The 25,601-nt window shown below is 42.8% G+C and overlaps 2 protein-coding genes across 5 annotated transcripts in view; one reads left to right on the forward strand and one right to left on the reverse strand.

Annotated features, from left to right (window-relative positions):
- The window catches only part of bicd1a (bicaudal D homolog 1a), a 100,165-nt gene that overhangs the window by 50,091 nt on the left and 24,473 nt on the right, over nt 1-25,601 (reverse strand). The window lies entirely within an intron of this gene.
- Nucleotides 9,550-12,250, forward strand: LOC135524200 (pyrin-like). The gene is made up of 2 exons (XM_064951524.1): nt 9,550-9,637; nt 10,674-12,250. The coding sequence occupies exon 2, from the start codon at nt 10,676-10,678 to the stop codon at nt 12,005-12,007; it is 1,332 nt and encodes a 443-aa protein (XP_064807596.1). The 5' UTR covers nt 9,550-9,637; nt 10,674-10,675; the 3' UTR covers nt 12,008-12,250.

A 25,601-nucleotide genomic window follows, 5' to 3' on the forward strand; every position in this document is an offset into this window, starting at 1 on the left:
CAGTCAGCCAGGAGCTGCCACAGCCGCCAGTCAGCCAGGAGCTGCCAGAGCCGCCAGTCAGCCAGGAGCTGCCAGAGCCATCAGTCAGCCAGGATCTGCCAGAGCCGTCAGTCAGCCAGGCGATGCCAGAATTGCCCTTCACTCCGGAGCTGCCGGAGTCTCCTACCTGTCCGGTGCTGCTGGAGTCTCCCGCCTATTCGGGACCCATTTCTAGGGTCCCCAGTCCAAGGTCGGTGGCGAGGGTCGCCGCTTTAAAGAGACCACGGAGGCGGGCGAAGAGGCGCACTAGATCTATGGTGAAGTGGGGTCCACGTCCCGCACCAGAACCGCCACCCACCCAGACACTCCCCTATAGGTTCAGTTTTTGCGGCCGGAGTCCGCACCCTTGGGGGGGGGGGGTTACTGTCACGTTCTGACCTTTATTTCCTTTGTTTTGTCTTTATTTAGCATGGTCTGGGCGTGAGTTGGGGTGGGCAGTCTGTTTCTGTTTCTATGTTTTTTCTATTTCTGTGTTTGCCCTGATATGGTTCTCAGAGGCAGCTGTTTATCATTGTCCCTGATTGAGAACCATATTTAGGTAGCCTGGGTTTCATTGTTGTTTTGTGGGTGTTTGTTTCCTGCGTCAGTGTTTGTGCCACACGGGACTGTTTCGTTTGGGTTTATTTCACGTTATCGTTTATTGTTTTGTATTTCATAGTGTTCAGGCTTTTCTTATTAAAATCGTCAAGGACACTTACCACGCTGCGTATTGGTCCGATCCTTGCTACACCTCTTCAGACAGAGGAAATCTGTCGTTACACTATGAATGACTTTTCTCCTGGTTTATCTGGGCTCAACAGGTTTCTCATTAAGCTGTACGTCTGTGCACCGACAATGCTTATGAGTGTGGATTTCTGTATAGTGGCATCCGTTATTTCATTAGCAGCAAATAAATGTTCCATTATTTCACAGTACTCCTCCCATTCCTGATTTTTAGGATCAAATGGTGGTAGCGAGCCTATTGTTGCCAAAGCCATCTTTTCCGATTCTCTATCCCTTCACACAGTCAATCATTTGTCCTACCCGTATCCAGGGAATCATTCCTTCAGAACCTTCCACTGCTCACTTGAATCTCACATCCAGCGTCACACGCCAAACACTAAATAAATCGTGGCAAAAAAAAAATTCCAACACAGTCCTCCATAGTTATCCTCGTCGCCAAATATGTAGTATCCTTAGAGGCTTCTTAGATTGATGACTTATGACACATAAGTGCGGTTTATTACTTACTTGTAACTTAGAATAACATTCTCTAATGCACCTGGCTTAAGCTACCTGAAGCCTTCTTAAATCACGGTTATATAGGCAGACATAGGAAACGGCTATGGCTAGCAGAAAGCAAACCCCCATCTTAAGTCAATATTGTCACCTATTGGTAAACATAAATATACCAGGTTACTACAGTAAGGATAGCCATGTTGCATGCACAGCTTCAGATGCAATCATTAGGCAAGGGCAATTTAAGTGTAGGAAAGGATGCAACAGCATCTGTGCCACCAGTAAGTACAGATCGTAGTATATTCCCCTTGCACAGTCCCCGCAGCCGGACAATTTTTTCAAGGCTTCCGGAAAGAAATGCTGTCGGCATGTTCAACCGGTGTCGCTCATTCAGCCGACAAACTTTCAACCGATTCGCCCCATTAAGGCAGAGTCAGAGGCCGAGCCTTCTCAGGTCTCTCCTCCACCCGTTACGGGGTCTGAGCCGCCAAAGCCGCCGAAGCCTCCCATCATTTGCTGTGACAAATTGAAAACCCTTGTCATTGGCGACTCCATTACTCACAATATTAGACTTAAAAAGAATAATCTTGCGATCATACACTATTTACCAGGGGGTAGGGCTACCGACGTAAAGGCTAATCTGAAGATGGTGCTGGCTAAGGATAAAACTAGCGAGTGTAGAGAGTATAAGGATATTGTTATCGACATCGGCACCAACAATGTTAGGATGAAACAGTCAGAAGTCAGCAAGCGCAACATAGCTTCAGCATGTAAATCAGCTAGAAATATGTGTCAGCATTGAGTAATTGCCTCACAACTCAATCGATGGTTGAAACAGTTTTCTGCCCCTCCCAAAAGATAGAATTTGGAAATAATTGGCCCTCTTTCTGGGACTCACCAACAATACAGGACCAAGCCTGGCCTGCTGAGCAGTAACGGATTCCATCCTAGCTGGGGGGGTGCTCTCATCTTATCTATGAACATAGACAGGGCTCTAACTTCTCTAGCTCCACAATGAGATAGGGTGCAGGCCAGCTTAGTGGAGTCTACCCCTAGCACAGTCAGTGTAGTCAGCTCAGCTATCCCCATTGAGACCGTGTCTGTGACTCGATCTAGGTTGAGCAAAACAAAACATGCCGGTGTTCGCCTTAGCAATCTCACTTGAATAAAGACCTCCTCCATTCCTGTCATTATTTACATTTACATTTACATTTAAGTCATTTAGCAGACGCTCTTTATTGAAAGAGATTGTGATATTTCACATCTCAAAATAGGGTTACTTAATGTTAGATCCCTCACTTCCAAGACAGTCATAGTCAATGAACTAATCACTGATCATAATCTTGATGTGATTGGTCTAAATGAAACATGGCTCAAGCCTCTCCTCCTGGTTACACTAGTGACAATATCCCCCACGCATCTCAGAAATGCAGAGGTGTTGCTAACATTTATGACAGATCTGACAAATTTCAAGTTACAAAAACAAATGACTACATTTTTGTGAGCTTCTAGTCATGAAATCTATGCAGGACCACTATTTTATTATGTTTGCAATCGCAACAAATAATCTGCTCAGACCCCAACCAAAGATCCAAAGGCAACCCAAAGATTAGTAGATGCCCTTCCAGACTCCCTCCACCTATCCAAGGACGTCAGAGTACAAAAATCAGTTAACCACCTAACTGAGGATCTAAATTTAACCTTGCGTAATAACCTAGATGCAGTCGCACCCGTAAAAACAAAACATATTTGTCACAATAAATTTGCTCCCTGGTATACAAAAAATACCCAAGCTCCACCAAACTGGAAGTTTTCCATCTAGCTTGGAAAGACAGTACAGTGCAATATCGAAGAGCCCTCACTGCTGCTCGATCATCCTATTTTTCCAACCTAACTGAGGAGAATAAGAACAATCCCAAATGTATTTTTATACTGTTTGCAAGGCTAACTAAAGAGCAGCAATCAACAAGACAGGATAGCTTTCACTTCAGCAGTGATAAATTCATGAACTTCTTCGATGAAAAGATCATGATCATTAGAAAGCAAATTGCGACTCCTCTTTAAATCTGCGTATTTCTCCAAAGCTCAGTTGTCCTGAGTCTGCACAGAACTGCCAAGACCTAGTATCAATGGAGACACTCAAGTTTTTTAATCCTGTATCTCTTGACACATTCATGAAAATAGTAATGGTCTAAACCGTCAAGCTGCATACTGGACCCTATTCCAACTAAACTACTGAGAGAGCTACTTCCTGTGCTTTTCCCTCATATGTTGAACATAATAAATGGCACCCTATCCAGCAGATGTGTACCAAAGTTCTGCATTTTACTATTTGTTTTACTATTTATATTTTTGACAACTTTTACTTCACTACATTTCTAAAGAAAATATTGTACTTTTTCCTTCATATATTTTCCCTGGCACACAAAAGTACTTGTTACATTTGGAATGCTTAACAAAAGTATTGAACCTTTCTATTCTCTTAGCTTCTACAGATTGTAAAATAAAAATAAAAATTTCTGGTAAAATAATTATTATATTATTGATTAATTGACTATGGTTTTTCAATGGTTCGCCTGGGACAGCAGTTTGAGAAGGACAGAGAATGCCAACAGCAATATGAACAGAGAAAGAAACAGACACCCAAACAGTTACCCAAGCCAGACCATCAACAGCCAGTCTCCAGCCAAGACCCATCCCATGTTCTGGTGGAGATGTAGCCAAAAGGGACATTCTTCAGCTCCATGTCTAAGACCGTATCAAGGAAACTCTTCCAGAAACCACAAATCACAACAGGTCAACACACCTAACTCTCTTCGCAGGAATGACCATCCTACTCTGGGTGCTTTAACCAGAGCTGAAACCCCAAGAGTCACTGCCTACGCCCCCCCAATCAACATCCCCTTTTCAGTTAATACTGCACCAATTGGTGTTACCCCTGTCCATAGGCCCATGGACAGGAAGAGCCATCCTGGACACTGGGTCATCCTACACACTGCTCAATGAGAAACTGTGGAAGGAGGATAAAGGTCCACAATACAACTTGAAGCCGTGGACAGAAGGTCCACTCTATCTGGCTGATGGTGAGGCTAAACGACCACTTGGATGGAGTGAGGTAGATTTCCGCCTGTGTAATCGCTCCTATATGATTCCTTCTGCTATCCTTCTGTTAACCAAGAAACTTGCTTTTCCTGTCGTGTCGGGAATTGATTTCATGTACTTCATTGGTGTCCAGATTGATATCGCACCTAATTGCTACTAGTTTCCATACAATCCGAGCAAGAAGCATTTCTTCCAATCAGAAGCTACAAAGTTACATGATTGGGGTTCAAATGTGGCAGTCTTCTCTGCCGTTGCTCCGGTACCACTAACCCTTGCTAATCCTTCTGATGATCTCCTTTTACAGGCTGTGAGAAGAGCTCAGCTGGAACAGCCAGAGGAGTTAAGGCTGTTGGAACAGCTGCAGAATAATGTTGATGTATGTACTTCAAAGCTGGGACGCACCGGGCTCCTGAAGCACAAAATATTCCTTACACAGGTAATGCCGATCAAGCAAAAGCCAAATCGTTTGTCCCCAGCGAAGCTCATCACCCAAAAGGTGACAAATTAATTCACAAATTAATGATATGTTAACACAAGATATAATAGAACTTTCCTCCTCTCCCTGCGCTGCTCCTGTTGTCCTCATCCCAAAGAATACGGGTGGTCTTAGATTTTTTTGTGGACTATAGGAAGACCAACAATGTTTCCCAGACTGATGCCTATCGTCTTCCCACCATCCACGAGATCCTGGAGTCATTGTCTGGCGCTGTTGTGTTCACTACCCTTGACCTCAATAGTGGTTATTGGCAGGTTGAGATGGACCAGGAAAGCAAGGACAAGACTGCTTTTGTCTGTGCTGAGGGCTTGTTTTCCTTTAAGGTGATGCCTTTTGGATTAAAGAATGCACCTGCCACTTTCCAAAGACTCATGGAGATTGCGTTAGGTGAGCTCAAAGGGAAGATCTGTTTCGTCTACCTGGACGATATAATTATCTACTCCCAGAACAGAGAACAACACTTTCAAGATCTTCAAGCAGTGTTGGACAAGCTAAGAGAAGCTGGTCTGACCTTGAATATGAAGAAGAGCAACTTCTGCCAAACCTCCCTGAAGTTCCTTGGCCATATTGTGTCTTTTGACGGCATTCATGTGGATCCTGAAAAGACAAAGGCTGTACAAGACTTTCCTGTGCCAACCACACTCAAGGCCCTTTAACAGTACCTTGGTTTGGCTGGATGGTACCTACGGTTTGTGTCAAACTGCTCCCAGGTGCAGAACCCCTCAACGCGTTGAAGTGAAAAGGAAACTCTGAAACAACACCTCGTCACACCTCCCATTTGAGGTCATCCCAACTTTGATTGCCCTTTTGTTGTTTACACTGATGCAAGTGATGTTGGACTTGGTGCTGTCCTAGTCCAACAGATTGGACTTGGCACCGAAGAAGTGCTAGCGTTCGCCAGTCGGACATTGAATGGAGCAGAACAGAACTACTCCACAACCGAGCAAGAGTGCCTTGCAGTTGTCTGGGCTTTGGAAAAGTGGAGGTACTACCTGGAGGGAAGACATTTCACTGTGGTCACGGACCATTCCTCCCTAGTGTGGGTGTTCAAGACCAACAAACCAAGCACCAGACTCATCAGATGGGCTCTACGGTTGCAAGAGTTCACCTTTGCAGTAGAATACAGGAAAGGAAAATACAACACTGTTCCAGATGCCTTATCCAGAGCTCCTGCTTGTGGTAACGGTGGCCCTCATCTTACATGTGCTACTATACTATCAAGCAGTCGAGACTCACCCAAAACTGACTTTCCCATCTCTGATGAGGCCATTTGGAAAGCCCAACAGGATGATCCAGCAGTACAGGCTTTGTACCAGACTACCACAAAGCTGACCATCAATGAAGACAAAGTCTACGAGTAGTACAACTACCTCACAGAACACTCTACCAAATGTACATACCTGAAACTCTACGCCTTCAATTGCTTCAACATTTCCATGAAGACCCATTAGCTGGTAATTTGGGCAGGTTCAAAATCTACGAGCGGTTGCAAGCACACATCTGAAACTGTCAGGTTTGTCAAATGTACAAACCAGAAGGTAGAAAGCCTGCTGGCAAGTTGCAGCAAAAGGTCGTTACCCGACCTTGGGAAATGTTAGGAGTGGATTTGATGGGTCCCTTTCCTAGAAGCTCCAATCAGAATGTGTACATGCTTGTTTTTGTTGATTACTATTCAAAGTGGGTGGAGCTCCTTGCCCTGCGTCAGGCCACAGCGAGGACCGTCTCTAACATCCTTACGAAATAAATCCTGACTCGCTGGGGAGTGCCTGATTACATCCTGTCTGATCGAGGTTCCCAATTTGTCTCTGATCTCTTTGAGGAGATCTGCCAAAGATGGAACCTGAGACAGAAGTTGACCACGGCCTATCTCCGACAGACCAACCTCACTGAGAGAGTAAATCGAACCTTGAAGACAATGGTTGCTTCCTATGTAGGGACCCAGCACAAGCACGGGGACAAGCACCTTCACGAGTTTCGATTTGCCCTGAATTCTGCTGTGCAAGAGTCCACTGGAGTCACACCTGCAGAGCTGAACCTAAGTCGTCCCCTCCGAGGACCCTTGGATATGGTGCTACAGCAGCTTACTCCAGACGCTGCTTGCTATGACCAGGTAGTCCATCTCCACGACTTGAGAGCTCTTGTCTCAAAGAACATGATCCAGGCTCGACTCAAGCAGAAGAGAAATTATGATAAGAACAGACAAGACATGCAGTCCCAGCTTCGTGATCGGGTGTGGCTTCGCTCTCATCCTTACTCGAAAGCTGAACAATTCTTCTCGGCCAAGCTCACTCCTAAATGGCAAGGACCATATAGGATTTTGGAGCAGATGGGCCCTTTGAACTACCGAGTGGTGAAAGAAGACACAGGTGGTGAAGATATGCGCGTTGTCCATGTCTCACGCCTTAAGGCCTGTTACCCCTCGGCTGAGGAATTGGAGGCGATTGAGGGCCGCAATGTCCTGGATATCTTTGAAGAGGAAAGTGAGGAGACTTTTCTCGGATTCCCAGACCAAGAAGTCTCACACCTTAAGGCCAGGGATCCCTCAGCTGAGGAGCATGAGCGCCAAAAAGTAATCCATATTTTTGTAGAGGAAAGTGATGAGGAGACCTTTCTCCGTTTCCCCGACCAAGATGTGCCTTCCAGTGCAATGGTCGGCTTTTTCCAGGGGAGGGGGTGTGTGACGGCCCTGACTTTTTCTGAACCGTCTCAGTGCTTCTCCTTCCAATAGGGAACTTTCCCTTTCATTTCCAATTAAATTAGCCAGCATCAGATGCGCAAAAGTGGGGTTGTGATGGAGACATGAATGAGGATGTGTTCAACCCTCAGTTCCGTAGCTTCTCTATTCCGTGTGTTTTGTAGTCTAATAGAGTTTACCCAGGATCGGAACAGCTCTTTGCGTCCGTGGACTACACCTCTCTGTTCTTCGTGGCCTTTCTCCGCTGGAGATCTGTTGTCTGACTGACCGACTGACTACAACCTTTTTGTATACAGTATTTCATTTGTTTTGATGTGATGTGATGTATACTGTGATGATTTATGTAGTTAGTTGTAGTTGAGGACTTAGTAAGAGTTGATACGCTTTATAGTTGTGTGGTAAAATAATTGTTATATTGATTGTATGATTAATACTGGGTTTACGCTACACTTGAATGAACAGACAAACATTGCGTGACAAAGGTCACTTGAGTTCCCTGAACTTCTTTACCGGGCTGGACTCTTTTTAGGCCCGAGGTACAGGACATTTCTGGAGGAACCAGAACTCATTGTGTTATATTATTATATGTGTGTGTAATAATTTATGTTGGTAATACAACCCACGCAAAAGAATATAGTTGTTTTTGAAGTTCTTTCCAATGTTTTAAGGGTTTATGAAAAGTTTATTTCCATCCTGACTTTTACATAAGTCCTTTGTATTGGTGTAGACTTGACGGACCAGATGGGACTCATTCCCTCCCAAACCAAAAGGAGAAACCAATGTTTTCTCTGGTAGGCACAACCTACCTGGCACCCCTATAAATAATAACCTCAAGTCAAAACCGTTACAACACGGAAAACTGTTGAGTGTGAAAAACCCAGCAGCGCTTCAGTTCTTGACACACTGAAACCGGTACGCCTCGGACCTACTACCATACCCCGTTCAAAGGCACTTCAAACTTTTGTCTTGCACATTCTGAATGGCACACACACACAATCCATGTCTCAATTGCCTTAAGGCTTTAACCTGTCCCTTCCCATTCATCTACACGGACTGTAATGGATTTAACAGGTGACATCAATAAGGGATCATAGATTTCACCTGGTTAGTCTATATGTCATGTTCCTATTGTTTTGTACAATCAGTGTATTATCCAGATACTGTCTGTTAGCACTCGGTGGTCTATAGCAACTTCCCACAATAATAGGCATTAGGTGAGGCAGGTGAACCTGTAGCCATATTACTTCAACAGCTTTTGACATGAGATCCTCTAAGCTTTACAGATATATGACTCTGAATATTGTCATTGTCCTTCCTGTCTCTGGACCGTATGTCTCTTAACCTGATCCCCTGTCACACCCTGATCTGTTTCACCTGTCTTGTGCTTGTCTCCACCCCCCACCAGGTGTCTCCTATTTATCCGCATTATCCCCTGTGTACTTATACCTGCGTTTTTTGTTTGTCTCTTGCCAGTTTGTCTTGTTTTGCCAGGTCTTACCAGCGTGTTTCCCATTTTGCAAGTTCTTGTTTTCTAGTCATCCCTGGTTCTAACCTTTCTGCCTGTCCCTTATTAACTTGGATTAGGAACCTCTGCCTGCCCTCGACCTGCCCTTTGCTATAATAAATATTCTGAGAACCGAACTATCCACCTCCGGTGTCTGCATCTGGGTCTTATCCTGAGTCTTGATATCCCCTGAGGCTGTGACAGCCTCTCAGCCTCCATCCATGCATAAAACTGTTAAGAACCACATAGGACCTATCAAACTCCAGGCAGCCATGTGGTAAATAAGGGTGTGTGTGTCCAAGGAAAGAGATGTGTCCTAGTCCTCTGTCTTCAGCTCTCCATAAAGCTAATGATGCATTAGGGCCTCATGTCCTATATACTGGGCTGCCATGGAGTCAGTGGTTTAGTTCACTGAAGGGGGAGGAGGAGGAAATACATATTTTATGCTGGTATGACTGACGTCAGGGTATTATGGTAAAGTGAAACTATCCTGGCCAGGTACTGGATATAAAGTAATCCTCTTTCAAGTGAAGTGAAAGAAGAGAGCCAACTGAGACACTACTAGAGGCAAACACATAATCAGGTGAGTGGACAAGTTTATTTACCATGGGGACATTTCTTAACGCTTTAAAGGTGCACTATGCAGAAATCACTATTTCCTGGTTGCAAAAATTGTAATAGTTCGCCTAATTTCAGTTTGTGACAAAAAAGCATTCATTATGTAGAGAATCATTGTACCATCTAAACCGCTGTGAAATATATTTTCCATAACCAATAATTATTGTCTTTTAAGCTGTTTGAAGCTAAAAGTAAGATGCAAAAATAAAACTTAAGAACGAGACGCATAGAAATAGCAAGCATAAAACATATCTACTGCTTCTTAGAGAAGCTTCTTGCTTTCAGTGAGAATTTAAGATGTATATCTCACATTTCAATATGAATTTGGTGTGTCGCCTATAAAGTTACATATTGTAGATTTAATAGAAAGGCAATGTATAGATTGGACATTGCAAACTTTTGTAGATAAATTGTGGATTTTCTACAATAAATTATACAGTTCAAATGTTATTTCATGGTAGTATCCTAATAATATGCCCCAGGATACATTCAATTTTTTGATCACTGGCATCCCAATTATTATTTGTGTCCTGAGTGAGAAGTGTTTGTATGTGATACAAGGTATGACAGCAATCCATGCTTGGCCTGGCACTGTTTTCTGTGGCACAAATCCCATGCAAGTCATGTTACATACACTATATGACCAAAGTATGTGGACATCTGCTCGTCGAACATCTCATTCCAAAATTATAGACATTAATATAGAGTTGGTCTCCCTTTTGTTCGAGATGATTTGTTCGTTTTGAGATTTAGCCTCTCTGTTATGTTTTCAGTTTAACCAGGCTAATGATGCATAAGTCATTGACTGGCAGACTGAGCCAACATGGGCCAAGCAAAGTTTTTCCCCCAGAGAATACACGTAACCAATGCTGCCTTTTATCTCTACATGGATATATACCAGTCATTAAAGTTTCAGTTCTTAAATGGGGCTTTGCATTCATATTCTAGACTGAACAAAAACTAAGCTAAACTAAAACATGACTGTGTTTTCTTGTTCCCAGAAATGTCACCAAACAACAATAGGATAGGGAGGGCTCTGAATGCCAGCATGTTGTACCTGCTGTTATCTGTGTGCCTGACATGCACCTCTACTCTGGACGAATTCGAAGAAGATATTGAGATCGATGATGAGGAGGAAGACCTGGAGTATGAGTACAGCATGAAACAAGACAGACACACCTGTGGAAGCGGCCAAACTGGTCAGTATCCATTCTACAAGGACAACAACCACTACGTCCACACAACGGATGAGTGTGGAGAGATAGACGTAAAAAAAGTGAGGGTGGAAATGCAGCTGATGATCCAGGACCGACGTGAGAAGATAAAGGAGATCACACACGCTGCAATACACAGTGAGAAAAATGTGGAGAGGGAGAAAGCGGACACAGTGCTGTTACTGACTGAAATGGCAAGGATCGTTGAGAAGACCTACATAAAAGTAATTGAGGAGATTGAGAAGAAGCAGGAAGCAGCAGCAACCTGGGCTGTAGAGCATATTCTTAAGCTATCACAGGAAATCTCTCAGCTACAGAAGAGAAGCAATGAGCTGGAGCAGCTCTCATACACTGAAGACCACCTCCACCTTCTACAGATGTTCCCATCCCTTTGTACCCCACCGGCTACCATCGACTGGTCTGAGGTCAGTGTTCACAGTGATCCCAGTGTTGGAGCTATGAGGAGAGCTGTGAACAAGCTGAGGGAAGCACTCGATGGGGAAGAGAACAGGCTGTCTGCTGCTGAGTTGGGAAGGATCAAGAAGTGTGCAGTGAATGTGACTCTGGACCCTGACACAGCACATCCCAACCTCATCGTCTCTGAAGACGGGAAACAAGTGAGATTTGGAGATCTCCGGCAAAATGTCACAGACAGCCCTCAAAGGTTTGATTTTGTTGTTAATGTCCTAGGTAAGGAGGGTTTCTCCTCAGGGAGATTCTACTATGAGGTGCAGGTGGAAGGAAAGACTGACTGGGTTTTAGGAGTGGCAGTAGAGTCCATCAACAGGAAGGGAAGGACTATTGTGGAGCCTGACAATGGATACCTGGCTCTATGGATGAGTGATGAGAATGAGTATATAGCTCTTGATAAGCTTCCTGTTCTCCTCTTTCTTAATCAGACGCCCCAGAAGATAGGGATTTATATTGATTATGAACAGGGTCAGGTCTCCTTTTATGATGTGGACAACAGGTCTCATATCTATTCTTTCTCCAATTACGCTTTAAAACCTGCTAAACTTTATCCATTCTTCAGCACCGGCACTGACAATGACGGTATAAACTCTGCCCCATTGGTCATTACCCAGGTCAATCAGAAACTAAGTATTCACTTCCCAACTTAAAAGTGGATAACAGGGAATGTTATGTAATGTATAAATGTTAAAGGAAACACTATGTTACATCAAATCATACATTTTGTTTATTTTTTGTTGTAAGTTTCAAATGTTTTCATATTTCTGCAGTTATCTCCATTCTGTCTAAATTAAAGGTATTGAATGGCATTAACTGAAGGTCTGTATTATATAAATCAAGTGTATCTAGAGAAATTAAAGGAACCCATTCAGTCACCAATTTGTCTCAATCTGAGTAGTTCCTCTTATGCAGAAGTGACACCACAAGAGTTTTGTAATTAGGTCACATGGTTTAAAAAAAACTCCCGTCCTTGAGGAGGATGAAAACCCTGTCAAACTGCAGCAACAGTGCACTTTACTTGTTCACAGACACAGAGAAACCAACATGATTGGACAATACATCTCACAGGGCTGAGCTTGCTTTTTGCTGGTTTGCATCGTGTCGTCCTGCCCTATGTAACTGTAGGCCTTTGTCATCCTTTGTCAGCTGTTGTGTTTTATTGATTCATTCCAGTTAATAATTTTGTGTAGATAAAGTCTAGGTAGCTCAGTCAGCTTGAAGTTGGAACCATATTTGATCCCATTCACATTTTCTCAAACAAGTGGGCAATAAATACACAATGTTACCGATGTGTTTAGCCTGGACAGAAGGACAGAGCGCGTAATAGGCTCGACTATGTAGCCGCTGCTGAACAGACTGACAAATAGTCTAGTATTCCTGCAATACACCAGGGATCCTCAACTAGATTTAGCAATTGTCAGATTTTTTTCAAGAGCGGATGTTCAGGGGCCGGAAAATAATTACAAATAATTTGTACACTGCCAAATGACCAAGAAGCCCAAATGGATATGTTTGACTAAAATATAATCATTTCTAAACCTTGCTTACATTTTATACGATCACGTCTCTATTTTATATATATTTTTAACTTATGGGGCTAAATAAAAGGACCTGCAGGCCGCCAGTTGGGGAACCCTGCAATACTTCATGTCAGATGGCACATTTTTAGGTGTATAGACTGCTAAATTTATGTAAGTGTATTTGCTTGTCTGCCGATAGTGATGTGTTATCACCCTTGCTAAATAAATACTGGAGGAAAGTGGAGAGAGCTGCGATTTCCGTGAATCGGATTAGTCAAGACACGCACAGAGACTGCAGCAGCACTCCGATGTGAATTGAAAGTAAATATGTGAGCAAATTGATAAATCGTCAAACTGGTTAAAAAAAAAAGAACTGCACTTTGCCCCTCTTTTTAACGCTTTACGTCAATATATTTCATTCAACTAAATCAAAGATGGAGCGGCGCTGCGACACCTGACTGAAAAGTGCTGTGGCAAATGCCGCCCCGCCACACTTTTTCTGGCAGACCTGCTCTTATGTCTTACGGGCGGCAGGTAGCCTAGTGGTTAGAGCGTTGGGCCAGTAAAAGGTTACTAGATCGAATCCTTGAGCTGACAAGGCAAAAATCTGTCATTCTTCCCCTGAACAAGGCAGTTAACCCATTGTTCCTAGGCTGTCATTGTAAATAAGAATGTGTTCTTAACTGACTGCAGTTACACCATCCAGAACCCTCTGAATGACACAACACGTTTCACCCTGACAATTCTACAGTATGTCTTCATCCTTAGAAATCCGTTGATACCCTAGGGCAGGGTTTCCAAAACTCGGTCCTGGGGCCCCCCTGGGGGCACGTTTTGGTTTTTGCTCTAGCACTACACAGCTGATTAAAATAATTAAAACTTGATGATGAGTTGGTTATTTGAATCAGCTGTGTAGTGCTAGGGCAAAAATCAAAAACATGCACCCAGGGGGGGACCCCAGGACCGAGCTTGGGAAACCCTGCCCTAGGGTGAGATGGAATCAGGACCTGTATCTACAAAGCGTTTGAGTAGGAGTGCTGATCCAGAATCAGTGCTACTTTTTAGATCATAATGAATAAGATTGGATGGGGGGACCTGATCCTAGATCAGTACTCTTAATCTGAGATGCTTTGTGGATACGGGCACAGAGCTCTAATGTGGAGAACCACACACACTCACATGTTCACTTTGTTTGACAAATTTGCATTAGCTGAGTAATTGCAGGGATGAGAGAGAGAGAGAGACAGCGTTGCTCTCTGGCAGCAGGCAGGCTGATTGGTGTTCTGTGTCAGCTCCAGCACACACAGAGAAGCAGCTAATGGCTGTCTCACAAAGCAGGAGGCGTGAATGAGACAGAGGGAGAGTCTACAGTCTCTTTCCCGCACTTGCCAGGACTATAGCGAGAAAGATGGAGTGCTGATATGGGAACAAGACTCACAGTTTCTAGTCTTCTGTGTACTGGGTGACTGCAAACAACCCAGTCTTCTCCTCACACAACACCAATCATTATAGGAGAGAGTTTACAGAGAAGTCAACAGAGCACCCTTGGGGTGAATGTGTGTGGGTGAGCCTTGGAATTTGGGTGTGCTGTCGACCCACACACAGGGGTGATGTCATCAGCCTAATGGCTCATTAGGCCCATACAAGCACACTCTCTTCCTCTGTTTGTGTATGTGATGTAACAGCCATTATAAACTGGGTGGTTCCAGCCAAGAATGCTGATTGGCTGACAGCCATGGTATATGAGACTGTATACCATGGGTATGATAAAACATTTGTTTTTACTGCTCTAATTACTTCAGTAACCAGTTTGTGGTACATGGCCAATATTTGTGGTTTGTGGTACATGGCCAATATTCAACGGCTAATGGCTGTATCCAGCCACTCCGAAATGCGTCGTGCCTAAGAACAGCCCTTGGACCTGGTATATTGGCCATGTACCACACACACTCGGGCCTTATTGCTTAAATATCCTGCTGTCCATTCCATACATTGAATTATACCCTTGAATGAATTCATGTAGCATTCTGCAGCACCTGCTCTAAGATTTCCATCAACTTTATGTGCACAGTACATCAATAACCACAACCTCACTTTCCACGACCAACTTAACAATCACACTTAGTTACAAGCCATCTCTGATAGGGTTGCTATAGTGGGTTAATTAAGTGGGTTAATCTGGGATGGGTTAACGGCTGTCTCATCCCATACATATTCTAGCTGGCTAGATGAGAGAGGAGAAGCCAGAAGCTCTGACTTGAAGAGTAAGATGGCACCAGAGAAGAAGGCAGACATTTTACGTGCCCCCAACCGACGTGCCCCCAAACCATTGTGTTTTTTTGTTTGTTTATTTGCGTTGTTTGTAACTTATTTTTTACTTATTTTGTACATAATGTTGCTGCTGCTGTCTCTTCTGATCGAAAATAACTTCTGGACATCAGGACTGCGATGACTCAGCACAGACTGGCAGAATAATGTTTTTCCTTTAACGAGTCTGACGAGGCCGACGCGAATGATATACTGCTTTCTTGGGAACAGGCCCAGATCCCAGTGATTTGGGTGAAGAGGAGGCAGAGAAAAAGGGTCCGGAGGGCGGGCTGCCCTCTGAGAATTTGTAGGTGATCGAATAAACCCCCACTTCCTTCCATTCTGCTAGCAAACGTTCAATCTTTGGACAATAAAATAGATGACCTACGTGGAAGATTAAACTACCAACGGAACATTCAAAACTGTAATATCTTATGCTTCACAGATACGTGGCTGAACGACGACACTATCAACATAAAGCTGTCTGGTTATACACTGCACCGGCAGGATAGAACAGCGGCGTCTGGTAAGACCAGGCGCGGCGGACCAGGCATTTGTGTAAATAACAGCTGCACGACATCTAACTTCTTGTCGCACAATCCCGGATCCGGGATTCTATTTATAGCCTCAAGCTCATTAGCATAACGCAACGTTAACGATTTCTGAAAATCGCAAATAAAATGAAAATAATGCGCCTGCTCTCAAGCTTAGCCTTTTCTTAACAACACTGTCATCTCAGATTTTCAAAATATGCTTTTGAACCATTGCAAATCACTAATTTGTGTAAGAGTATGCTAAGCTAACTTAGCATTTTGAGTAGCATTTAGCACGCAACATTTTCACAAAAACCAGATAACCAAATAAATAAAATCATTTACCTTTGAAGAGCTTCAGATGTTTTCAATGAGGAGACTCTCAGTTACATAGCAAATGTTCAGTTTTTCCTGAAAGAATCTTTGTGTAGGAGAAATCGCTCCGTTTTGTACATCACATTTGGCTACCGAAAGGAACCGAAAATTCAGTCACCAAAACGTCAAACTTTTTCCGAATTAACTCCATAATATCGACCGAAACATGGCAAACGTTGTTCAGAATCAATCCTCAAGGTGTTTTTTCACATTTCTCTTCATTGATATGCAGTTCGTGGAAGCCTGCTTTCCCCTCAGAATCGCATGGAAAACTACCAGCAGCTGAAAAAGATGCACCAATTTTGACGGAGGACACCGGGCGGACACCTGGAAAATGTAGTCTCTTATGGTCAATCTTCCAATGATATGCCTACAAATACGTCACAATGCTGCAGACACCTTGGGGAAACGACAGAAAGGGCAGGCTCATTCCTCTCGCATTCACAGCCATATAAGGAGACAATGGAAAACGGAGCCTCAAAAATCCTGCTGGTTTCCTGGTTGCCGTTTCATCTTGGTTTTGCCTGTAGCTCCCGTTCTAGGGCACCCACAGACAATATCTTTGCAGTTCTGGAAAATTCAGAGTGTTTTCTTTCCAAAGCTATCAATTATATGCATAGTCGAGCATCTTTTTGTGACAAAATATCTTGTTTAAAACGGGAACGTTTTTCATCCAAAAATGAAATAGCGCCCCCAGAGTTTCAAGAGGCTAAGGAAGTCTCAAGCTATTGCTCGTCTGAGGTAGAGTATCTCATGATAAACTGTAGACCACACTACCTACCTACAGAGTTAGTTTTTTTCCCCCCACAATAACTGTACGTACATACCCAAACCAGAAGCCATGGATTACAGGCAACATCTACATTGAGCTAAAGGTTAGAGCTGCCGCTTTCAAGGAGCGGGACTCTAACCCGGAAACTTGTAAGTAATCCCGCTATGCTCTCCGTCGACCCATCAAACAGGCAAAGCGTCAATACAGGACTAAGATCGAATCATACTACACCGGCTCTGACGCTCGTCGGATGTGGCAGGGCTTGCAAACCATTACAGGCTACAAAGGGAAGCCGAGAGCTGCCCAGTGAAAAGAGCCTACCAGACGAGCTAAACTACCTCTATGCTCGCTTTGAGGCAAATATCACTGAAAAATGCATGTGAGCACCAGGTGTTCTGGAAGACTGTGTGATCACGCTCTCCGCAGCCGATGTGAGTAAGACTTTTAAACAGGTCAACATTCACAAGGCCGCAGGGCCAAACGGATTACCAGGACGTGCACTACGAGCATTCCCTGACCAACTGGCAAGTGTCTTCACTGACATTTTCAACCTCTCCCTGTCCGAGTCTGTAATACCAACATGTTTTATGCAGACCATCAGAGTGCCTGTGCCCAAGAACACTAAAGTAACCTGACTAAATGACTACTGACCTGTAGCACTCACGTCTGTATCCACGAAGTGCTTCGAAAGGCTGGTCATGGCTCATATCAACACCATTATCCTAGAAACCCTAGACCCACTCCAATTTGCATACCGCCGCAACAGATCCACAGATGATGCAATCTCTATTGCACACACTGCCCTTTCCCACCCGGACAAAAGGAACAGTTATGTGAGAATGCTATTCATTGACTACAGCTCAGCATTCAACATCATAGTGTACTCAAAGCTCATCAATAAGCTAAGGACCCTGGGACTAAACACCTCCCCCTTCAACTGGATCCTGGACTTTCTGACGGCTGCCCCCAGGTGGTAAGGGTAGGCAACAACACATCCGCCACGCTGATCCTAAACACCGGCGCCCCTCAGGGTGTGTGCTCAGTCCCTTCCTGTACTCTCTGTTCAACCATGACTGCACGGCCAGGCACGACTCCAACACCATCATTAATTTTGCAGATGACAAAACAGTGGAAGGCCTGATCATCGACAATAACAAGACAGCCTATAGGGAGGAGGTCAGAGACATGTGGGGCCAGGACAACAACCTGTCCCTCAACATGATCAATACAAAGGAGATGATTGTGGACTACAGAAAAGAAATAGGACTGAGCACGCACCCATTCTCATCGACGGGGCTGTAGTGGAGCAGGTTGAGAGTTTAAAGTTCCTTGGTGTCCACATCATCAAGAAACTAACATGGTCCAAGCACACCAAGACAGTTGTGAAGAGGGCACAACAAAACCTAGTCCACATCAGGAGACTGAAAAGATTGGGCATGGGTCCTCAGATCCTCAAAAGTTTCTTCAGCTGCACCATCGAGAGCATCCTGACTGGTTGCATCACTTCCTGGTATGGCAACTGCTCGGCCTCCGACCGCAAGCACTACAGAAGGTAGTACAAACGGCCCAGTACATCACTGGGGCCAAGCTTCCTGCCATTCAGGACCTCTATACCAGGCGGTGGCAGAGGAAGGCCCTAAAAATTGTAAAAGACTCCAGCCACCCTAGTCATAGACTGTTCTCTCTGCTACCACATGGCAAGCGGTACCAGAGCACCAAGTCTAGGTCCAAGAGGCTTCTAAATAGCTTCTACCCCCAAGCCATAAGACTCCTGAACACATATTCAAATGGCTACCCAGACTTTTACACCGCTGCTACTCTCTGTTGTTATCATCTATTCATAGTCACTCTGCCTAAATGTACATATTACCTCAACTTACCGGTGCCCCCGCACATTGACTCTGTACCGGCACCCCCCTGTATATAGTCTTGCTATTGTTATTTTACTGCTGCTCTTTCATTACTTGTTACCTTTATATCGTATTCTTACACATATTTCTTTTAATTGCATTGTTGGTTAGGGGCTCGTAAAGTATTTACATTTATTTCATTTGAATCAGCATCAAAAGCCTCAGAGTTGAGTAACAGTTGGGGATTCTACAGTATAACCAAAAGAGTGCTCCTCCCAAGGTCATTACAGAATATACTGGCCTACAGCAATCTCCTAGTTCTCCTATTTCCCCTTCTCTTTCTTCTCCTCTACAGAGGGATTGTGAAATGACTAAAATGAAGCATAACTGAATCCCACTCCAAACTACTTCAGTCTGCCTACAACCATCCATGTTTATGTTGAGGTTATGGACATGAGCACTCGTGACCTTACTGTGAGGAGGTAGGGTTGCAATTCCAGTACCGTTCCCAAGATTTCCTGGTTTTCCATTAAACCAGATTTGAGCTGGAGGATTCCAAATTTCCCTTCTTAGTCCCTCACAAGTCCAGAAATCTTCCCAGCACGATTTCAGAAAAACCTGGGAATTATAGGAAAGCTAACAGAATTTTGCAAACCTGACTGTGAGTCTATCCAAGAGGGTTTTGGTTAATATCTGTATCAATAAATTATAACCAAAGCACTGTGTTACTTTGGGCCTCAACTTTATTATACAGTTGAAGTCAGAAGTTTAAATACACCTTAGCCAAATACATTTAAACTTAGTTTTTCACAATTCCTGACATTTAATCCTAGTAAAAAAATCCCTGTCTTAGGTCAGTTAGGATAACCACTTTATTTTAAGAATGTAAAATGACAGAATATTAGTGGAGAGAATTATTATTTTCAGCTTGTGTTTCTTTCATCACATTCCCAGTGGGTCAGAAGTTTACATACACTCATTAGTAGTTAGTAGCATTTCCTTTAAATTGTTTAACTTGGGTCAAACGTTTTGGGTAGCCTTCCACGAGCTTCCCACAATAAGTTGGGTGAATTTTGGCCCATTCCTCCTGACAGAGCTGGTGTAACCGAGTCAGGTTTGTAGGCCTCCTTGCTCGCACACGCTTTTTTAAGGATTTTGCCTGTGCTTAGCTTCATTCTGTTTCTTTTTATCCGTAGAAAGTCCCTAGTCCATGCCGATGACAAGCATACCCATAACATGATGCAGCCACCATCATGCTTGAAAATATGAGGAGTGGTACTCAGTGACATGTGTTGGATTTTCCTCAAACATAACAAATTGTATTCAGGACATAAGGTTAATTTCTTTACCATTTTCTTTTGTATTCTGTACATGCCTCTTTCTTTTCTGTCATTTAGGTTAGTATTGTGGAGTAACTACAATGTTGTTGATCCATCCTCAGTTTTCTCCTATCACAGCAAATCAACTTTGTAACTGTTTTCCATTGGCCTCATGGATAAATCCCTGAGAGGTTTCCTTCCTCTCTAGCAACTGAGTTAGGAAGGACACCTGTATCTTTGTAGTGACTGAGTGTATTGATACACCATCAAAAGTACAATTAATAACTTCACCATATTCAAAGGGATATTCAATGTCTGTTTAGTTTTTTTATCCATCTACCAATAGGAGCCCTTCTTTCTGTTTGAAATTCACTGCTCGAGTGAGGCACTGAGTCCATGCAACTTATTATGTTACTTGTTTAGCCCATTTTTACTACGGAATAACAAATTTAGGCTTGCCATAAAAGACATTGAATACTTATTAACGCAACACATTATCTTTCCACTTAATTAATTTATAAATACGTCAAAATATAATTCCACTGACATTATAGGCTATTGTGTGTAGGCCTGTGACACAAAATCTCAATTGAATACATTTTAAATTCAGGAGTGGGAATACTTTCTGAAGGCACTGTAACAGTGCCTGTCTTGACTCGAGTAGCCTTGCGAATTCATACTCGTACAAGTATTCAAGTTCTAATGTCAGTTTAGATATTCAAGTATTCGAATAACCTTAGAAATCCTTATTTTTATGCTATACAGGATTTCTGATAGCTCTGTAAGACAATTTCCCCACATACAAAAGTGCAAAGTATATGATGTGTACTTAGAAGAACAGGGGTAATTCTATATCTTATAAAATATAATTACCTCAAAATAGCCTAAAACAGCACAGTGATTTCGGTACTAAAACCAACTAAAACAAACCTTTTCTTGTGAGCAAAAAGCTACTTTTTGCAATGAATTCAAAGTTGAGTTTGCAGCATTTCCATCTAAAAGGACCCATGAGCATCAACATGTGAAGTTCATCATATCAAATTGGGTTTTCTATATTTTTGAAAAATGAAGTCAGATACATTTTTCAACTATTTTCCATCTTAAAAATGAGGCATAATATAAAGGCTTTGATTTCTGGTCAAACAGATGGAAAAGGGTTCTTAGAAAACATCTACCAGAAAAAGTACAAATGTATCAGACATACATTACCACTCAAAAGTGGTATCCCTGATGTCCTTATACAGCTCTCTGGTCTTGGCCATTGTGGAGAGGTTGGAGTCTGTTTGATTGAGTGTGTGTACAGGTGTCTTTTATACAGGTAACGAGTTCAAACAGGTGTAGTTAATACAGGTAATGAGTGGAGAACAGGAGGGATTCTTAAAGAAAAACGAATAGGTCTGTGAAAGCTGGAATTCTTACTGGTTGGTAGGTGATCAAATACTTATGCCATGCAATAAAATGCAAATTAATTACTTAAAATCATACAATGTGATTTTCTGGATTTTTATTTCAGATTCTGTCTCTCACAGTTGAAGTGTACCTATGATAAAAATTACAGACCTCTACATGCTTTGTAATTAGGAAAACCTGCAAAATCGTCAGTGTATCAAATACTTGTTCTCCCCACTGTACCAAACCATTTCCTTGGCTCTCTTGTAGAGTGTATTCATTGTTTTCACTGCCATGATGTCCTTGAGGAGCAGATTCAATGCATGAGCAGCACAGCCAATGGGTGTGATGTGAGGGTAGGACTCCTCCACTTTAGACCAAGCAGCCTTCATGTTCGCCACATTGTCTGTCACCAGTGCAAATACGTTCTGTGGTCCAAGGTAATTGATCACTGCCTTCAGCTCATCTGCAATGTAGAGAATGGTGTGTCTGTTGTCCCTTGTGTCTGTGCTCTTCACTGGTCGAGGGGTGGAGATGATGTAGTTAATTATTCCTTGCACACGAACATTCGACCACCCATCAGAGATGATTGCAGTACATTCTGCTTTCTCTATGATTTGCTTGACCTTCACTTTAACTCTGCTGAACTCTGCATCCAGCAAATGAGTAGATAAAGCATGTCTGGTTCGAGGGGTGTATGCTGGGCGAAGAACATTCAGAAATCTCTTCCAATAGACATTGCCTGTGAGCATCAGAGGTGAACCAGTTGAATACACAGCTTGAGCAAGACATTCATCAGCATTTCTCTCACTACGTTCCTCTATTGAGTCAAAAAAAAATCTGATTCAAGGAGGACCATGAGCTGTTGCTATCGATAAGGTGTCTGATTCATCATTTTCACCTCATATAGAAGTAGAGGGACTTTTGTCAGGGGTTGCTTGTTGTGAGTGCTGAGGGAACTTTATGCACTTGGCCAGATGATTCTGCATCTTTGCTGCATTCTTCAAATATAATTTGGCACAGTATTTGCAAATGTACACAGCTCTTCTTTCTACATTAGCTGCAGTGAAATGTCTCCACACATCAGATAGTGCCGGTGGCATTTTCCTGTTAAGATTTTCAACAAAAATGAGTAAAAAAAACAAATAAATACAATTCCATGTGCAGATGAATAGTTAAGCAGTCAGATTAAACAACTCATTTGTAAGATAAATGTTTTAAAATTAAACATGTATGGAAACGGGTGAATTAACACTCCTCAGTTAGCAGGCTCAAGCAAGCTAAAACCCACATGGTAGCGAAAACTAACTAGCAGAAATTGTTAACAAGTTTTAAATTATTTAAACACACTTTGCTGTTGGCTACTATTTACTAGTTAACAAAAAATCATGTATGTAATGTCAAATATATTCACCCCACCCAGTATTGTAATCAAAACTTACCAGACAGCATATCGTCCTTGGCTCAGACAGTGTAGTAGTGTGGGCTCAATAGCATCAAATTAGTGTGCAAGATCTTGAGAATCAGCTGTACATGAAAGAGTGCACTGTACATGTGATGGAAGAATGCACTGTGCATGCAGAGGGTTGCAATTCCATTGAATTGGGATAGTTTAACCAAAATATGCCACAAGACCTAGAATTGCCTTATGTGTATCCCATGAAAAGGTTCACTGTTATAAGCTAACTTTTTATATGAATTTAATAATTTAATTCCTCAAATGCCAGGGCTTAACTTCACATGGAAAACTTTAGAGAAAAATTCCAGAAATTTACCTGGAAAGTTTTTCGACCCTTTGCAACCCTACTGATTCCTACCCATGAGCCCCCTCTCTTTCCATTTGCTGTAACCAGCAGCCTTTCCCACTGAACACCGACCGACAATGGACCTCCATGGACGTTGAAAAGTAGTTGAAAGTAGGTCAGTCCACCCTGGCCTTTATGTTAACATCCAGAGATGGACCGGACTGGACCAAATCTGAACCTATTATAGACGTATGTTTCACAAGTTTGGATAGCACAGTAGAGTACAGTCCAATACAGTAATACTTTACACTAAATAAAGTAGAGTATAGTACAGTACAATAAGGTGGAGTACTCTATTGTACTGTACTCTACTCTACCGTACTGTACTGAACTCAACCCTACTCTACTCTGCTGTGCTACATTGTATTGCACTGTACTATACTGTGCTCTGCTGTGTTGCGCTGTGATGTCCAAAGTTGTGAAACATGAGGAAAATGACATTGACATCCATAGTTATGCATTTCTGTGTAGTGCAGATCAGGGACCCATTAAGTAATTCCATTACTGTAATTCTCTTACCAGGTGTAAATCCACTTCACATATAATAGTTCAATAACCAAAATAGATTTTTTCAAACTCCAAGGTGCCATGTCATATAGCTGACAACCCATTATTTCTGAAGACATCACTGAATCTTAATTCGGGAGATGTTTAACCGTTTTTGGAAAATGTGGGCACATAAATATTTTAGGGAGATTTTCCCGTAATACCTATACCAAGGTTGGCATCTGCACAGTTCTTCCACTAAAATTCATTTTTGTAAATGTTTCAGTGAAAATTGTTAAAAGTGGTCCTTGTGCATAGCTGTAAGGTTTGTTAAACTTTGAAATCAATGTTTTTTGTTTGGCATACATTTTAAAGTGAAAAAATTTGGTCAATATTCTGTCACTGTGAAATTGCCCAGCACAAACAGCTGAAGTAGGACTCTATAACCATTCCAGAAGCATACCGGCACGGGAGTCCAGTTCCTTTTCCAGAATAATTTCACTGCAGCAAGTAAGCTAGTCTCCTGGAAGCTCCCCGGCATGCTCCCATGGGCCAGCATTAGATCTTGACTTACTCATACGAGAATCACAAGGGAGGACACAAAAAATCACAGATATATTAATATATAAATACACTAAATATACAGGATATAACGTTAGACTTTAAGAAGCCCCGCTGACAACATGATGACCAGACTGATTTGCTTTATCTGATGAAGGTCAAAGTTGATCAAACCCTCACAGAAAAATGTACCATGTTCAGATAAGATGAAATGCCCCTTTTCAAATTTTCTTCACTTGCTCAATTTGTTCAAGTTTATATGGCCTAAAGGGTAAGTAAGCTTTCTACCCCAGGTGCATCAGTTATCACATGTATTCCCTATTTTTAAATGCCAAGTCATTATCTCTCCATCTGCAGGCCCCACGTCTCCTACTATTGTGTATGGTGCCTGCGGCCCACTCCCCTCTCCAGAGTCAACACTGTCACAATGTCCACACTGCAACAAAGGCCTGACAAAAACCCTCAAGATCCCTTTTTGTGGAGCATGACCGGTCAATTCCATCATCCACCCATCTGTATACAGTCATAACACACACACAACCACACACGCCCATGTCACGTCCCTCTCCCTTCATATTATTTCCACAGTCCAATCACCCAACCCCCCGACACACTGTCAATCCAAACGCCACAGGCTGAACACAAGAGCAGACGGTATCTTATCTGTATGCTTATTTTATGCTAAACCCTGGCCACTTCTGATGAGATTACAGGTCCTCCACTATACCTCCATTAAACTACAAGGTGGCAGCTTGAGCACACACTTCCTACCGAGCTCTGCATAGCAACTTTTGAAAGATAATGAAAAGTGTATTATTTTGAACTAACAAATTAATACTTTGATTGCTAAAAACACCAGGTTATTGATGATTTAAGATGATATTTTCCAAAATGTCACAGCGTGCTGACAGAAAGAAAAATCATATGGATACCTCCTCAGCTAGCAATGCTCCGCCATCATCCAATGTTGTTACACAGGAGGCAAATGCTTTGATTGACAACTGCCACAACTATACTGGTCTGACAGACTCTATGACACGTATCGTGTCAGACGAGGATTTTCCTTCTTTGCCTATAACCCCAAGCAAACCTCCAGCTTCCAAGAAAGGCATGTTTGATCTGGGCCCAGATGCCGCTGCCAATAATGAAGGTATTGCCACTCTTTCCAGGCTCATCAATACAAGGTCCGATGCCATAGGGTAAATGGCCGTCAACAACGCAATGAAGATCGAGAGCTTAAAAAAACAGTTGACTTCGCATACATGGAAATCAAGGATGTTAAGGTCACCCACATTGAAAAGCGTGTCGAAAAGGAGGAGGGAAAGAT

Source organism: Oncorhynchus masou, chromosome 31, assembly GCF_036934945.1.
Source record: "Oncorhynchus masou masou isolate Uvic2021 chromosome 31, UVic_Omas_1.1, whole genome shotgun sequence".
Taxonomy (NCBI): domain Eukaryota; kingdom Metazoa; phylum Chordata; class Actinopteri; order Salmoniformes; family Salmonidae; genus Oncorhynchus; species Oncorhynchus masou.